Here is a 17,416-nt window from a genome sequence, read left to right as displayed (position 1 = left end):
AGCCTCAGTGCAGAATTCTGGCTGGCTTTTCCCTTCTAATGGACAATTATTTAATGCTTTCATAGTTGCTGATAATTAAAGAGGTATCGAGTCATGCCAGAGAGACTGGCAGTGGCATGGAGGAGAACTTCTTTTCTTTTTGTCTCTTCAAGCTGAGGATCTGAAGAGCTCAGGGAAGTCCATTCTCCTATTTTTAGTGCTGCCTCTGCAGGGCTTTCCTTCCAGTGTTTACACAGCACGAGTTGCACCATCTGGTAGTGATAGAAGACACTGCTGGTGGGGTGAGGAGGGCTGCACTGGTGGTGCTGGGAGCTCTGCACTGCTGACACCCAGGGCATGTTCCTGCAGGGAGGTCTGCCCGAGGCCGTGCCTGGTTGCAGCTTGTCTCCATGTGGAAGTAGGAGGGCCCAGCTTGGAGCTGACTTTCTTCTCTCTTTGCTTGGAGACACTTTCCTGATTCATGAAACATCAAAGGAAGTTTACCGGGCTTCACTCAGTGCTATTTTCAGGTTGAAATTGCTGGGGTTTGGTATCTCCTGGCGATGGTTTAGTAGTGCAACTGAAGGCTCTTGTGAAGGCAAAAGTGCATGGGTAGGTTTTGGCACAGACAGTAACCAAAGTCTATTAGATACAGTAAATCTATTATATGCATTGCTGAATGAGCAGATTCTCTCTTTATTAAAGAGCTTCTCTTCCTTGGTGTGGATGGAGCAAAGCCAAATATAAATAGGAGGCCATTGGAAGAAGTGCCTGCTTGCTGTTGTTGGATGGGAGCTTTGTCATGAGGTGCTCAGTTCAATTGAAGTTCCTGCTCCTGGATTTTGTAAAACTAATGATGTGTTTTCAGGGTTGCTTTCCACCTGCTCTGTCCCCTTGAAAACAATCAAAAATCCCATTGTAAGTATTCATTGGAAACCTGGCTCAGTTGGGTTCTTGCGGAGGTCCTGTTGGGTATTCATGTAGAAAATGACACAGTTCACATCCGAAAGTGAATATTTTCTTAATGATATTCCTAAAACAACTTCAGATTTGGTGTAATGGAAGTTGTTTGTCACAGAAGAAAGTGATATTTGGTTCTCAGTTCCCTTCTGTTTTCCCTCTGTAGAGGGAACATACAATTAGTGGTCACCAACCCACCCATGCACATTGCTGAAGCCTGGCAGAAAGTGGAGAAAAGCTTGGAAAGTATTTCCAATAAAGATGATGCTAAGTTTGCCCCAGCAAAATGGGCTCGCTCAGCCCCTTTGCATCCCAGCAAGCTGCCAGGCATGGTTTAAGATTTCTGGTAGCTTTGGCTGAAGTACTTGTGGTTTCTAATAATTTATGTCATTTGAGATTTAAGTGTGAGGGGTTTTTTGTTGTTGTTGTTTTGTGGGAGCTTTTTTTTTTTAATTTGATATTATTATTTTTGTGGTAGAGAAGCAGAACAAAAGCCACTAATAGTAAAACAAAAGGCAGGAAAACCAAAATGTCAACCCTCACATCACCAAATGCTTCAGGGGGGAGGTTGGCTGCATGTACCTAAAGCTCTGGCTGCTTTGATTTCCCTGCCCTATCCTTATTGTGCAAAGCATGCAAAAATATGCTGAAACTTATTTTGCCGTTTTGCCATCAAGAGATTATTTTTAAGCTCAAAAGCCTTAAGCTTTAAGGTTTAAAAAAGATATTTCTCTTAGCGTCCCAGCTCAGCAAAGCATTCGTGCAAGTTTCTTAATTGAAGAATATGAGAATCCCCAATAAGAATACCCTTAAGTACTTTCCTGAATCAAAGCCTAAAATAACAAAGCCTGTGGACAGGGCTTTTAACTGCCTGACCGTGCCTCTTTTGGGTTTGTTGAGTCTTCAGGAATCTGGCTGCTCTGCTGTTCAGCACTTGCACTGCAGCTGCTGCCTGATGGGGAGTTCCACAGCTAACGGCTTCAGTTGTTTATACAAACTCATTCATTCCTGTGATATTCAAGACTTCTTGTTTCTTCATTGAAAAGATGCACTTTTTCAGTCCGTGTTCAGCATTTGTTTTGCTTTGTTTTGGAGGAGGATGAGAGGGCTTTGTTCTGTGATGCTTTCTTACATTAATTGCTGGGGTTTACTTGTACGGTCTAAGCAGGATTAGGGCTGTAGTTGTGGCTGCTGGGCTGAGTTCTCCTTGCTTCAGTTTCTTGCTCCTTCTGTTTCAGCATTTAGTAAATCTCTTTTGTTTTGCTGCTGTGAAGTTGTTAGCTGTGGATCTCTACCTGGAAGGATATTTGGGTTTCTGAACATTCCTGTGAATCAGGGAGCTTAAATGAGATTTGTGTCTGACATCACAGGCATTTTCAAGCAGAACCTCCACAGAGAAATCCCAGATAAGACAGGTCGTACATACAGCTGAATGACTTGTAAAGTGATATTTCAGCCATAGCTTTGGAAGGACTAGAACTTTCTGTATTTGGCAGCAATCAGCCAGGCCTTTCTCCAGCATTGTCAGCTCAGCTCGTGGTGTTCCACTGCAGAAGAACCTGAAAGGGGCAGATTAAACAAACAGGTCATTCCTTGTTGATGTTGAGGATTCATAAACAAAAAAGAAAGCAAACAACAAATTCTTCCCACAGTCTGAATAAATGCCTTCACAGAAGCCATCCTTTGAAACATATCAGTCTCAATGGAAAAATCTGCTGTTTCGAGTAATCAGTTCAGTCCTTCAAGTGTTTCCAGCATTATAAAAAGCGATGGAAGAATTCAAGGGCTGCAGAGGGGTGTGAGGGCCTGACTGTTTGTTTTGGCTCTTTCCAGCACGTGTAGGCATTTCCATTTCCCTCGAAGTATCAATTAAGCCGTATTGACTTTTATTTCTGGAAATTGGAAGCCTTATTCTCTCAGCTAAATAAAGAGCGTGATTGTGGTCTCCGTCAGACCTCTTCATCCATTTCATACCTTTGCTCTTATGCTTCTTAAGTTGGGATTTATAGGATAAAACTGCAGCCAGCACTACTCACATGGATGCATTTAAAAATAGCTTGGTGCACCTGGAACTGTGAAAGGTTCGTTATGAAGACTGAGGCGTTCGTGTTAGAAACATGCTTTCTGAAACTCGATCAGCATCCACAAATGTAAAGATCTGGCATTAAAGGCACTGTGCTGATTTCTCAGCTGATTAACTGGCTGTTATTGAAAGACTAAATTTCAGCAGCACGAGAGCATCAAGGACTTGTGTTGATGCTGTACAGATGGAGTTGTCATCCAAGTGTCGTTCAGGGAGGAAATACTTTCACAGTTTTGACATAATGCCTTCTTAGCGTGGGTGGTTTTTTCTTTCACGCTGCTTTTTTTGTCCTTTAAGAAAACCTTGTGGAGCTGCTAGCTTTTTCAGTCCCCCTCATAGCAAGGTGTGCAAAATGGAGCAACGTTGTGTTTCTTCTGTCTCCATCAGGGTGAAGGCAGCACAAAATGAATTGGGACAGCAGATCCTGGCTGACTTTGAGGAAGCCTTTCCTTCCCAAGGTACAAAGGTAAGGTTCTCACATACTGCAAACTAGCCAACAGAACTGTCCTCAGCTTCTATCTCATTTTACTTCTGGATCATCATGGTGACTTTCAAAGTCAGACTATTGTTAGAACACACCTGTTGCAGTGAGGCCTGCAGGCTAGTCAAGGAATACCCCAAACACTGTGTGTGACCATGTAGACCACAGTGGGGCCATGAACCCTTAGCATTTAACCCAGGTGTGTCTCCCCACATTATTGGTTATTTGTCAGACACAAAAGGTCAGTGCATATCTAAGGGAAGCCAAGCACCAGCTGTCTGTTGACACGCTGCCATCAAATTCATCTCTGGTTTACTCAGCACAGATACAGATCTGGGCTAAGGCTAAGGCAGAAAGTGTGCTTCCCACAAACTATGAATCCAAACGTTTGGAGCAATATGGGGGTAGGTGTGAAATAGAATTTATTCTAAAAAAAAAAAAAAAGCTAGTTCTGTCTTCCAGAATACCAGCTCTGCTGCTTTCTTCACAAGTCTAACAGAAGCACAGAAAGGAGGAAACTGGTTGGAACAGACTCTTGGTGAAGGGCAGATCTGTGTGTACATGGAACAGCTTCAAAAGAGCATTGTTTTAGTTGTTTTTTGTAATGCTTCTAAATCTTCCACTATCATCATCATATGGGCCAACACAGACCAGCAGGTGCTGCTTTGTATTGCAAGCTGATCATCCTTAGGCTATATTTTCCACATTTACTTGGCCTTCCTTTTGCAGAAAAGAGGTTGTCCCATGGCAGCCCCTTCCCTTTAGCTGCTTTTCAGAATATCTAGAACAATGAAAGGATTTGCAGAAGAGATGGGATGACTGTTCTTATTTGTGGAAGGAGGTTGCGGTACTTCTGCAGTAGTTGAGCTGCAAAACAACTTTTATGGCCAGGGAAATGGAGGGAGCTCAGTTTTCATCCAACAGAAGAAAGATGCTTAACTGATAACGCCGAGAGCATGAAAAGAGGATAATGGAAAAAGGATTTAAACAAGATAACTTGGATGCAGTACGATTTACAATCATCCGTTCAGTTGTTTAACCTTAAATCATTTGTTTGTTTTGATAGAGACCTGGTGGACCCAGCAATGTCCTGCGTGATGCATGTCTTGTTGCCAATGTCCTGGATCCCAGAATCAAGCAGGAAATCATCAAGAAATTCATTAAACAACACCTCTCAGAGTATCTGGTCCTTTTCCAGGAAAATCAAGATGTAAGGAAAGCACTGTGAGCTACATTGGGGTTTTGTAAACGCTCCTGCAGAGCAGAGCAAAATGCAAAGCTCGTGTTTCCGCAGCTTCCTGTTGGCAATCTGGGTTTGACCTGAGAGCTGGGAGCACTGACACGGACAGGCTGATGGGTTGGGAGGCTACCAGAATGACTTCCTCTCCTCTTAGAGCTTAAGTTCAGAGATCAGCACTGTGACAAATAAATAAATTCAAGTTAAATGTGCTTTCTGCCCTCTGAAGTGTTGGAAACTTATTCTGATAGTTGCAAACCCAAAAATCTTAAAAGTAAAACAACAAGAGGAGGAAAAGGGGGGTCGGGGATGCCAGGAAATGGATCGGTCTTTGTAGCTAATTTTTAAGCTTCTTGTCCTGATGATGGAAACATTCCATCCTGTGCATGTTGCAAGAGCTCCTTTAGAAGTATGTAGGAACACAACCCCAGAGTTTGAAAAACAGTTGGGTTTTGGGAATCCAGGAATTCCTGCATTTTCATCCCGCTGTTCACTTGAACCTCTCTGCAAAACAAAGCGGATGGTAAGACTGAACGGATTATTATTGGGCCGAGTTTTCAGTGGTACCTTCGTGCTAGAAGAGATTTTCAGTCTGTCATGAATTTGAGCACTTGAATTATTAGCAGCTGCTGCTGTTAAAGGTGGTGCTCTCCTTCTCAGGTTGCCTGGCTGGATAAGATCGACAGGCGCTACGCGTGGATCAAACGTCAGCTGGTGGACTATGAGGAGAAGTACGGGCGCATGTTCCCCCAGGAGTGGTGCATGACGGAGCGCATCGCTGTGGAGTTCTGCCACGTCACCAGGTAGGCTCGTGGTGCTCCCCAGCAGAACCACCTTCCTTGAGAAGAAGATTAGCTTGTCTTCAGCCAAACAGAGCACACAGTCATATGGCTTTCAAGGTAGCGTCCAAATAACTATTTAGAATTGCCCATGGTTAAGAGCAAGAGTGGGAAAAACCTGAGAAGTTGTTGAAGAGAGCATCTTAAGAATTAGCTTGATTTATGTGATGAAAAGCGTTGCTAGGGAATAGAATGAGTTACCATCTTAAGTTTTGGATCTTTCTCTTTATAGAAACCCACGTTGTTTTTCCTGTTTTGTCACTCTTTTTCAGAACAGAGCTTGCCAAGATAATGCGTACAAGAGCAAAGGAAATTGAAGTGAAATTGCTTTTGTTTGCAATCCAGAGGACAACCAACTTTGAAGGACTCCTGGCCAAGCGCTTTTCAGGCTGCACTCTGGCTGATGGCACAGTGGTAAGGGGATTTCTAAAGAGCAGACCCACAGATTCCTAGGGGGGAAAGAAGGGCCCAACTCACACGTAGCTGTGGTAGTGGGAGACCTGAGAAGATGTCACCTGCATCTTCCCTTGGCAGCCTGAACGTTTAGTGTGACTGTGCTCAGTGGGTTGTAGTTGGGAAGGTGATTGCTGACCTTAGAATGTGGCAGAGAGGATAGCACGAGGCTCACAGATTGTGTACTTTTTTGGTTCTCCTGGGCACTGCTGTTTGCAACTGAAGCCACATTGGTATGGAGAGCCATATATATACAAAATAGTCGTGGTGTGGTGACCACATCATAATGTTTGTTTTCTGCACGTTGATGACACGTTATAACCGAAAGTTGTCTCTTGTCCATTTCTTGTTACCACACGTTTACCACAAGGTACCAGCTTTCAATCCCACATTCTCTTGGGTTAGTTTTTCTTGTAGGGCCATTGGTAACTTCCATTTTTCAGTGTCTCATTTGGCAGATTGTAAAGGCAGAGCCAAGAGAACCTCCTTGGTGAATATCTCTGGGCTCATCTGTGCTTTTTCAGCCTGAAATCTCAGGCAGGTGCTCTGCCAGCTGAGTGCCCTGGGAGAATGGAGCACACGTGTGACTCAGAAGCTACTGCTTTGAGGTTCACTGCACAGTCCAGCTGGTGTCTGGAAGCCTACTTGGATGTGCTAATTCTCCCTACAAGATAAGCCTGCTGGGCCTGGTTGTTATTTGCTGTGGATCAGTAGGTGCCACTAATTAAAAAAAGGAAGTCCTGTAAGGTTTTCCTCCTGGCTGAATTTAAATCTCTCAAGAATGCGGCCTTACTTTTCTGACAAATTTCATACCAAATTTGCAGCTTTAATTAGATTTACTTCACTGGTTTGTTGTTATCCCTATGGAAAAGATAGGCACAGAAGCTTTTGTAACAGAAAAACAGAAGGGGGAGGATATAAGTGCCTTGAAAAAAAAGAGAAAGAAGGGAAGCATTTCCTCTTCCCTGGATGTCTAACTGCTTATTTGCCACTAGCCCACACCAGAATTGTTTCCTCATGAAAAGGTGCACCCACAGCTCTGAGCACTTGGTCCCCACTTGGTTCAGTGCTGCTAGGCAGCTTGCTCACAGTTGAATGCTTCCATAGCACTGGTTCTTTACTAAGGAAAAACCACAGGCCAATGCTCTGCTGCTGCTTCTTGAGCATTCAGGACTGTGGAGTGTGGGCTTTGAGGGGGTGGAAATTTCTCATTCATCAAAATGCTCCTTCCAGGGATGATTAAGTGAGTGAGTGTGAGCACAGAGAGCTTCACAGCTCAAATGCTGAAGAGGAGGTCTGCATTCGCCTCTGTGCTCGGAGAAGTCTGATTGCTGTACAGTACTTTGAAGGGCTCAGTAAAGCAGCATGCAGCTGCAGTGTGTGGACAGGAGGCAAAGCAGGCTGTTCTCTAAGGAGCTTCCTTTTTTGGTGTGTTCTTTACAGAAGAAGCCAGAAGCACCTCCTCCTTCCACCAACCCGTTTCTAGAGGATGAAACTGGGACAGAGACAGATGAGATCGTAATTGAAAAAAGCGATACGGATAAAGTAAGTCTGCAGAGCTTTCCACTTGTCTGCCAGTCAGTCTCTGTGTCAAAATCTCTGGTGGTACCTAAGCTTTTCCAATGACATTGATTGGAAAGGTTTGTTTTCACAGCAATTAATTTAGCGCAGTTTTGGTTCCCTGGGAAGCATACTAGCTCCCAGTACAACCGATTTGCTGCGGCTCATTTCACTGAAACCAAAACAATCTTTATTTCAGTTAATAGTGCAGGGACAGTCCCACCACGTGAGTGGGATTCTGTTCTAGCTCATGCAGCAACAGCTCAAATGTAACTGCAGGATTTCTGTTGAAGAAAGAGGATCTAGCATAGCTGGGTTTTCAGATCTCAGAAAGACCTCCTACTATATGGAGCTGCAATTCATATTTTGCCTTGTCAGCCAAGGAAATCAAGTCTGGAGTCATCAGACAGCTCACTGAACTTTCAAATGCCAGTTTTAGGTTTTCACTCCAAAGATAGTACTTCTAGGATTTATATTTGTGGTGTTTTTCATCCGCTGTCTCTGTGTTGCAGGTAACACCTAACTGCTTGTAAAAGCACTGAGTTTCCAAAGCCCTCTGCAAATGTTAAAGGAGTGGATAGTAAGCACTTTTGTTTTAATTGGCATTGATATCAAAGCCTGTCAGCTCTCTTGTTTTTTTAGTCAGCAGACGGGCATTTTCTAAGCATTCAGTTCTGTGTTGCTTGGGACAGGTAAACTCTGTGCTCAGTGAGTTCACAGTGTATTTCCAGGTGGTATCCTGGTCCACGATGAGGGCTCTAGGACCAGCTCTCACATCCATGTCCCAGTAATCCCTGGGGTGGTAGCTTACCTTTCAGCAGAGCTGGGTGTAATCCATCTGGGTTTTCACATAAGCAGGGCAGTCTTCTGCCCTCCACCAAACACCTCAGTACTTAATTCCAAAATGCCAGCAGCTGGTTAGTGCTGGTGGGTTAATGGTGGACGACTCATCTGCTGCTGACACCGGCTGAAGAAGAGAAGGGAGAGGAAGGGTTGAAGATGAGGAGTTCTGAGTGGTAGAGCTGCCCCAAGACACCAGTCCTGAGAATTCACTTGTGAGTGTAAGAGGGAACACAAGAGTGAGGGGGGAAAAAATCCGTGTTAAAAAGAACCTCGTTGAGTGATCCTAGCAGTTAGATTTAAACTGTTTACTTTGGATGGTAATGAAAGGAAACTGGGCCAGCTGCAGCCCTCCTTACTGTGACAACAGTAACCTTTTATTATTTCCATCAAACTCGAGGAGGAAATAGCTTAAACATCTGCAGCTTTTGGACAGGATTGCACGCACCAAAATACAGCTTCAGCGCTACTGTTAAAAGATTTAGTATTCTCTCCACCAGCCGTGCTGGGAGCAGCGTGATGCAAAGACACGCTCACTCACACAAAAAAGCAGTTATGTTTTAGGATTCGGCTCTTCCAGCATGATAAATCATAAACGTAATGAATGGGCGACCTTGTGCTGGCACTGCCATTGCTGAGTCTTGGCGGCTGGAAGGTTTCTGTAATTACCACCTATTGTTTTCTTTCCAGCTTTGATGAGCACGTGCATCTGGCAGGAACAGGCAGGCACTGGCAGAGGGCTGGGGTGGGCAGTGCTGGGCAGTGGCTTTCTCCCACAGCTGTAGAACCCCCATTCTGCAGTCCTGCTGCTGCTAGAAAGGTAAATGAAGCCAGGCTGCAAAGGGTGGTCTGGCCTCCATGAAGCCATTCTCTTGCTTTAAGTTTGCAGCCATATGTTCCTATCTGTTGTGTCTTTGAGTCTTAATTATTCCTGAGAAATCTGCACCACCATTCCTGTTATTGAAGAGAGGATGTCCTTTAGGCTGCCTTGTTTTGCTTTTTTAATGCTTTTTCAAAAACAGCAACAAAAGAAAACATCAGCTGGAAAAATCATATCTTCATTGGCTGGGAGCTGAGCCTGTCTCTTTGGAATGGAACTCTTGCCTCTCTGCACAAAGTTCTTTGCAGGCAGTGAAAAACTGTCAGCTCGCCAGCAAGCAACGAGGAGAATTGTTTGTCATCTCAAAAATGAAATGTGGCTGTAGGGCGAAGCTTAAAGCCTCTGTCCAGTCTGATGCTTCAGCATATGCATGTTTCGGCATGGGAGCAGTCCTAGTGGCTTCAGTGAGATGTGCTTGGCCACTTTACAGAGCACAGTGCTAAACTAAAACTCAACTGGATGGCTCCCAAATGGCGTATGTGCTTAATACTCTAAATGTGACTTCAGAGTGGAACTCTGCATCCCCAGAAACATGTTTTACAGTGAAAGCAATCCTGTAATGTTGCCTGGATGATTCCAAGTGCAGTAATTACATTCCGTTTATCTAAATAACATTCATTCAGATGAAGTCTGTAGTGTCAAGTTATTTTCCTTAATGTTCCAAAACAGGGATTTTTCAAGGTTACTTGCAGATAACTGCTGCATTTCATTTCAGAGGTGACTACATCTGCTTGAAAAGTGCAGTGTGGTTTCCTTATTTACAAACTGCATTAAGCTTTTATTCCCTACTGAAATCTGTTAGCATGGAGAAGTCTTTCCTTGAAGGATAGAGGGTACTTTACGAGTAAAAGAATAACTCTCTGGAATGCTGGTGGCTCTTTCAGAGCAAGGGAGACTGGGACACACTGACCTTGTCTATTCTGCCTTTGGTTATTTGTCAACAGATTTCAGTGCTGTATTTCTGAATGCTCAGATCCTCCGTGCTGCTGAATTACGCTCTCTCATAAGTCTTGTAGAGCAGATTGGAAACCAACACTGTAATTGCTTTCTTACAGCCAAAGAAGCCAAAAGTCCCGGACAATCCTTTCCATGGCATTGTTTCCAAGTGCTTCGAGCCTCACCTTTATGTGTATATCGAGTCCCAAGACAAGTGAGTAATGGCATCCTCTTCCAGTTTTGTTTGCTTTTGAGCGTGCTTTGCCATTGCATTGTTCTGGGTTCTGTACACAAGCTGCAGAAGGTGCATTTCTTGAAAGTTTGCTTTCTGATTTTCAGTTCATGAGCAGAACTCCTGGTTGGAGGACAGTAAAGAAAAACTGAGCATTCCGAGGGCCGTGGATGTTGGTTTCAGCTGTAATTGCCAAAGCCTGCAGGAATGATGCCCGCTGCCTGTCTGCGGAAGAGGCTTAGTGTTTCTAAAATTGCTTCTGTTGCCTCTGCAATTCCCACTGCAGACACAGGGCTTCCTTCTGTCTCACATCTTCCACAAATAGTAGGTTTGCAATTTCTGTAAAATACACAAGTGGCTCCGTGGCAGAGGAGCTTCGAGGTTTGCTTTAAAGAAAGAAGTTATTTGAGATTTTCAGATGAAAGCTGCTGTAGATGAGCTGGCTGTGAGATAACATTATCATTGGTCGCAGATTAGGGCTTTGTCAGGGCTTTTAATCCCTAGAACCCTACTTCATTTTCCTCTGACTTACAGCAAAATAACTTCAATGAAAGGAGCTTTCAGTTGCAACTCAGAGAAGTTTTTCAAACTCTCACCACATTTCTTTTTTGTGCAACTCGATTCACACCAGGATTTAAAATCCATCTCTGTGACAACTGCAGTGTCAGCTGGAAGAGGAGATAGCTGAAAAAGGTTGAGTGCAATCATTTAGTCCGGATTAGTGGCTGGAAGAATAAAATCAGACGGCTGCCTCGTGTACCTCAGCTACCTGTGCCCTTCTGTCTTCCATGAATTTACACACAAGTGTGCAGAAGTCAAAGCTCAGTGTCCTGATTTTGTCCAACTGTGAGATAATCATCTTGAGAAAGGCTTCTCGTGCCCCTCACACCTTTTATGCCCACTAATGAAAATTACAATTGCACACCATTGTTTGTTGTGCTGAGGTTGGGTTTCACTCTCTTGTAAAACAAAAGGAAACAGATTTTTTTCCTCCTTCTCAGCAATCCAAGCACCAACTTGTTTGAATATTTCTGCCCATCTCCCTGGGGGCCATTTTAATCCCTGTCTTGGTAATTCTACCCCACTGTGCTCCCAATCCTTTCAGTTGCTTTTATTTTTTTTCCTTTTCCTTCTGAATCCTGAGATGTTTTATATTAGCTTTATAGCCACAGGCTGCAAGGAGTTCAAAGAGAAACTGCCACAGCATTCCCCCATGCTGCCCCGGCTGCCAAAAATTGCTTTTCTTTGATTCTTCACTCTTCTTCCCCCTTTGAAATCGTGAGGAATCTGTTGCTGATGTCTGAAAACAAGGAGTTCCTTAGATAACTGTATGCTGGGGTTCTGGATAGAGGAGGCGGTGTGGCAGTTCACTCTTGGTTTAAGTCGGTGGCAGAAAGCTGCCTGGTCTTTTTCTACTGAAGTTTTTTTTCCATATCAATTGAAAGAAACACGGTGCCAAAATCTTTCAGGTGTCTCCTGTTAAATTGCTATAGAAGAGCTTTAAAGATGCTGTTCTCCACTCGTAACTGTGTTATAAATGTCAGATTTCTTAACAGTGAAGCAGATTTCGTTTTCTCCCCCACTGGGATTCAGCTCTTCTTTGTGATCTGCTGGAGCAATAGATGTGTACGTGTGTGAGCTAAGCCCTTCTGCTGGAGCAATGGCTCTGTCAGCTCTGCAGTGCTGAGAGGATGCAGAGCTGTGTGTAAGCATGATGAAGTGCTTGTGTTCATTCAGATTGTGTAGAAAACTGGCACTTTCTCTTTGCAGCATCATGTGCAAGGGGACTTCCATAACACCCAGCCTGTGGAAAATATGCTGCCATTGATCCAAGCTATCTCAGTGCTGTTGCCCTTCCCCCTTGCCCAACTGACGCCAACTGTTCACACCACTCAACAGACCGAGTGACTGAGCACTGTGTTCTTCTTCCTGAGGAGCTGCACAGTTCCTCTTGTGATGGCCAGAGAGGCAGAAAAATCACTGAATAGATTGAGTGAAATTTAGAAGAGGAATCATAGGAATGGAAGGGCTTGGGAGGCAGAGTACAGTTCTGTTCATTTCATGTTTTTTCCTGGTTGAGTTTGGACAGGTCTTGCTCCCAGGAGATGCACTACTGTTAGGAATATCACGTCTGCACTACCAGAGATCAGAGCCTTTTTGCAGAAACTGCATGGAGTGAATACTCATTTTCTGTAGCTCTCCTGCTTTCTTTGTGTTTCCCAGTAGGTTTTTCTGCCAAATGGTTTATGCTTCCGTTGTCCAACCAACACATTCACAAAAGGCTGTCAGCCTTCACATTGTCTTTGGGCCAACTGAAACTAAGGAGAAAGAGTCATTGACATCAGAATGGGGTGTGCACAGTATCCTGATGTTTTGCTTGTTTCCACCTTACAATAAAATGAGCACGTGCTTTGCCTTTGCCAGGCACTTTGTCCAGGTTAGATCAGAAGAAGCACAAAGCTCTGGCGTTTCTCTCCCAGCTATTTTGGACAGCTGCGTTTGCTTGTGCACCCCATTGACAAGACCTCAGGGGGGGAACCAGAAAAAGGCAGATGCATTTCACTTTGCCTCAGAGTGGAGGAGAACATGTGGAGTAAACATAACGAAAAGACATTGACATTCCTCACTGTGCCTTGAGAGCCTGAAAAAAACACGTGGCTGGTGAGTGCTAAGAAAGCTCTGCTTTGTTGCACAGATGGAGAAAAGCACAGATGCAGAGGTAGAGATGCAGCTGTTTAATTTAGTGGGACTTTTGACAAGGGGTAAGCCATGTCTGCTTTGCTAGGGAACCTGAAGGAATGCTGCAGCTCACAGCACATGGGAGCCCTCCTGCAGCACCATCTGTGTGGTTGGCGTACAGCCATGGGGGAAGGGAGATTTTGCTTCGTTGTGGTCAAGTGCAATCAATGCTTTAGTTCAGTGTTCAATTGCTTGTGCCAGCGTAGAGATCTATCGCGTCAGTTTAGCAGCCTGAGATGGTTTTACAGTTCTTGTGGGAACTGGAGTCAGACCTGAAAGAAGTCCTCAAAGCAGAAAGCAGCCTTCAAGAAAGAGGCTACCTGAATAGCTTCTGAGCCTAGTTCAAGCTTGAGAATCTTGCTTCATGCTTTGGAGCCCTGGTATTACCAGCACAGCTCTGTAGATTAGCTTGGCCAAGGCAGATCATCCGTGGCAGGAGCTCATCCTTTTGGTATATCAAAGTATGTTTACTGGGAAAGTGTCACGTCACCTTTTCCTTCTGGACCTCTGCCATACTTAGAAGCCTTTATATCACTGTGAAACATTGGAGAGAAGCTTACTGTTGCCGAAAGACCGCAGTGTTTGAGTAAGGACCAGGTTATAACAAATCACTGTAGACAATAGTAGGTGGTTCCAAGCAGAGCCATGTGATGGCCAATGGTGTGCCATCCCAAGCACATCCCTTTGAAAGCTGAGTTCTGGGAGCCACTGATCTGTGAAGTTTGCCTGCTGTTTCTGCTGGTGCTGTGAATTAAACCTGAGCATGACCTTCATGCTCTTGCATCAAATGCAGTCCTCATTGCTGCACGAGGTTTGTGCTGAGATGAGAACGGGCTATAATACTGGACTGCTAGAATGTGTTTATTGGTGTCATAAGACAGGGCATCTCCCCAACATTTTAAAGTATCTTTCCATTGTTTCTCTGTGACAGAAATCTCAGCGAGCTGATCGACAGGTTCGTGGCTGACTTCAAGGCCCAAGGGCCTCCCAAACCCAATGTGGATGAAGGAGGAGCCGTCCTGCCCAGCTGTGCAGACCTCTTTGTGTACTACAAGAAATGCATGGTGCAGTGCTCCCAGCTCAGCACAGGTGAACCAATGATAGCCTTGACCACCATCTTCCAGAAGTACCTTCGGGAATATGCCTGGAAAATCCTGTCTGGGAACCTGCCCAAGTGAGTTGAGCTTCCCAAATGCTGCAGCACAGTCTGGTGAGACATTCCAGTGAGGAGCAGATACTTTGTGAAGATAATTAACAAATACAGGCTTGTTAACACTTAGTTTTTGCTGTCACAGAAACCACGTAGCAGCAGTGTGGCTACGTTTACAGCAAGGGACCAAATGGTCACTCATGGCATTGGGTTTCTTTGTTCATTTTAAGGTTTACTAGAAGTTAGCTTCGTATTTGGCTTTCAGATACAGTCACCTTAACTACAGATAACTTTGTGTGCTATTTGCCATCTTCAGTTTGTTTCCTTGTAAACCGGAACCATCAGAATGAGTTTTATGAAGCCAATGAAGTCTTTCATAGATGGAAGGGAGAGGGTTGCATCCAGAGAAGTGGAAAGATAAATTTAATGTGCATTCTCCATCAGACATCAGTTGCATTCTTTGTGCACATATTTTTGGTGTGCTCCATTTTTGCTGTCCAAGATAAATAGTGGTGTCCTATTTATTTTTTAATGGATTTGGATTATTAATCATTGAGGGGTAGGGAATTTCTTGACTCTGAACTGTTAGAGTTCTTTGTTGATACACAGCAGTTAATCACTGGAGCAGAGTGGAAAAAAGCCACATCTTCTATCATCTACTGTGTTGATATCATCAGTTTTTTTAAAATGGATTACCAAAGTTTCAAATGTGTGTTGACATCTGTTTGGTATTGAGAAGATAAATACGAGAGGGAACCCGATAGGCATTGAGATTTCCCTGTAATCTTTAATTAGATTTTGAGTAACTGACAGCAAAGGTGAAGTTAGCTGGAGAAAGCTGCATTTGATCTACATCCTCACCTAACATGTTGTGAATAAGTGAATTGTCCTTTTGCCTGAAGTTTTGATATTAAGTTCTGTCTGTCTTTCTAAAAGACACTCCCTAACCAAAATAGCAAATGCATGTTTGATGCACGAAGAATTACACAGTGCCCTTTGTTGCATGAGGCATTGGATTTGATGGTCATGAAGACTTTATGGCACTGAAATCTGTGAAGTAATTTTGCAGCATGTATCTATCTGTGTACACATGAAAACCTTACAGCTTTTGTCTTTTTTTCCAGGACAACTAGCAGCAGCGGCGGGCTCACCATCACTAGTTTGCTGAAAGAAAAGGAAGGCTCTGAAGTGGCCAAGTTTACTTTAGAAGAGCTCTGCCTCATTTGCAGCATCCTTAGTACTGCAGAGTACTGCTTGGCAACCACACAGCAGGTGAGCTTTCCTCTCTAGCACTTCTGAAGTGACACCCAGGGTTCATTGACTGAGTTGTGGATGCAGTTTGATCACAGCTTAGGTTTTAAGAAGCTGACTTTTCCAGGATGCAAGTTGGAATTCTCATCTTTCTGTTGCTTTTTTGTTTTCTAACAGTTGGAAGAGAAACTCAAAGAAAAAGTGGATGCAAGTCTGGTGGAGAGAATCAACCTGACAGGAGAGACAGACACTTTCAGCATGTATGTAGAGCAGATGCATCCTCCCACAGTGTATCAAACATCCTCGTTTGTCAGCCAGGTGGTGCTGGAGTAATACAACCCAAAGATCCCCGTGTCATAGGACCCACCCAGACATGCAGTCTAGGTCTAGGCATTTCCTCAGTGAAGGAATGGTCCAAAGCTGCAGTACTACAGACATCAGATGTAGTTGTTCCCCATCATCCCAGCCAAAGGAACGAGAGCACTGGAAAGAGGAGAGGAAATAGTGAGTTTCCATTTGAAACATCATTTGCATCTTGGCAGCTCTGTGAGGTAGCTGTTACATTTCAGAAAAGGAAGCTATTTCAGTACATTCCTTCCTGCTTGAACTTCCCACTGTTAATCAGCAGCCTTGTCAGTATGATCAAACCCCATTTCAGATGACATAAAGGACTGATTCAATCTTACATTCAGGGATAGTAATTGGGAGAAGATTATCATTCATTAAAATAACTTTTCATGTAATGATGCTAAAAATATTCTCCTCTAGCATCATCTGCTCTCCACTACCACCAACATATAGAATATGTTTTGAGAGAAGTAAATTGAGGCAAAAAAAAATATATTGTTTTGCCTCATGTCAGACAAAAGCAAACCTTGGCAAAGATGGGATAATAATCTGGATTGCCAGTTCTAAGATACAGCCCCAGTAGCAGCAAGATTATGGTTTTTTTTTTCAGAAGGCTTCCTTCCTGTGATAGCTCCTGTCTCACTCCAGTGGGCAGGATCTACTGAATCTCCATCCAGATTTTTCACGTGGTCTTGGGCTGCATTCCATGCTGCACACTCCCTTTCCTCTAGATAATTCTCAGACCTTTTTAAGAGTGAATCCCTGACTGCAAACTAGGACTGCTATGTCTTCTGAGCCGAAGCAAGCGAGGTAAATGGGAGTAGAAATAAAATAACACTGTACAATGGGATTTTTTGCTAGCATGAACAAGGCAAGAGTGAATTTTGCATTTCCTTGTTACCTGTCAGGAGCTATTTTGTGTCACTGCTCAGTTTCAGCAGTGGCTGCCATTCAATGAAGTTGGTCCTAGGCAACTAATACTGCATGTTTTGGAAGCTGCTTTAACGTACAGCCTGTATTTGCTGTTTTTAGACATCTTTAAACTGTCAGGCCTGATGTGATGTATCTTGTAGCAAAGACCTTTTAATTGAGGTTCAGTCTGTTCCAGAGGAGAGCACTTTGTTCAGTCTGCTGTCAGTTTAAGTCATAGCTATAAAACTCTCTTTGGCGTTCGCTCCTTCAACATCAAACAAGTTGTTTCTCCTGAGATTTGACATCCTGTTACTCAGGGTCATAAAGAAAATAAAATGTTGCTGCTTATGTACCCTGGGAAGGGTTTATTTCATCACAGATAGTGTGGAGCTACCACAAACACTTTAACAGCAGCAGGCTGGGAGGGTTTTACCTGCTTAGTAGGTGAGCATTTTTGGGGGGAGGCTCCTCCTGAAGCTCAACAAAGGGAAAATTACTGTCCTTTAAATCTGTGCCCTGCTCTCTTGTGAGGCTGC

At 43.9% G+C, this 17,416-nt stretch overlaps 1 protein-coding gene across 5 annotated transcripts in view; it reads left to right on the top strand.

Annotated features, from left to right (window-relative positions):
- VPS53 (VPS53 subunit of GARP complex) overlaps positions 1–17,416 on the top strand; it is a 47,949-nt gene that overhangs the window by 16,437 nt on the left and 14,096 nt on the right. For 3 of the 5 annotated variants that reach the window (XM_085522038.1, XM_015880699.3, XM_085522039.1), the window contains 9 exons: positions 3,410–3,488; positions 4,570–4,713; positions 5,401–5,543; positions 5,852–5,993; positions 7,476–7,577; positions 10,368–10,462; positions 14,151–14,393; positions 15,494–15,641; positions 15,798–15,880. In XM_085522038.1, coding sequence (XP_085378164.1) covers positions 3,410–3,488; positions 4,570–4,713; positions 5,401–5,543; positions 5,852–5,993; positions 7,476–7,577; positions 10,368–10,462; positions 14,151–14,393; positions 15,494–15,641; positions 15,798–15,880 — 1,179 coding nt within the window. Of the gene's footprint in view, positions 1–3,409; positions 3,489–4,569; positions 4,714–5,400; positions 5,544–5,851; positions 5,994–7,475; positions 7,578–10,367; positions 10,463–10,587; positions 10,805–14,150; positions 14,394–15,493; positions 15,642–15,797; positions 16,125–17,416 lie in introns of those variants that run through there. The other 2 variants (XR_014936466.1, XM_085522040.1) reach the window with 2 other exon arrangements.

Source organism: Coturnix japonica, chromosome 22, assembly GCF_054131305.1.
Source record: "Coturnix japonica strain WE chromosome 22, WE-NBRP24, whole genome shotgun sequence".
NCBI classification, from domain to species: Eukaryota; Metazoa; Chordata; class Aves; order Galliformes; family Phasianidae; genus Coturnix; species Coturnix japonica.
The sequence above is the reverse complement of the archived record's forward strand: the minus strand, read 5'-3'. Positions and strand labels throughout refer to the sequence as shown.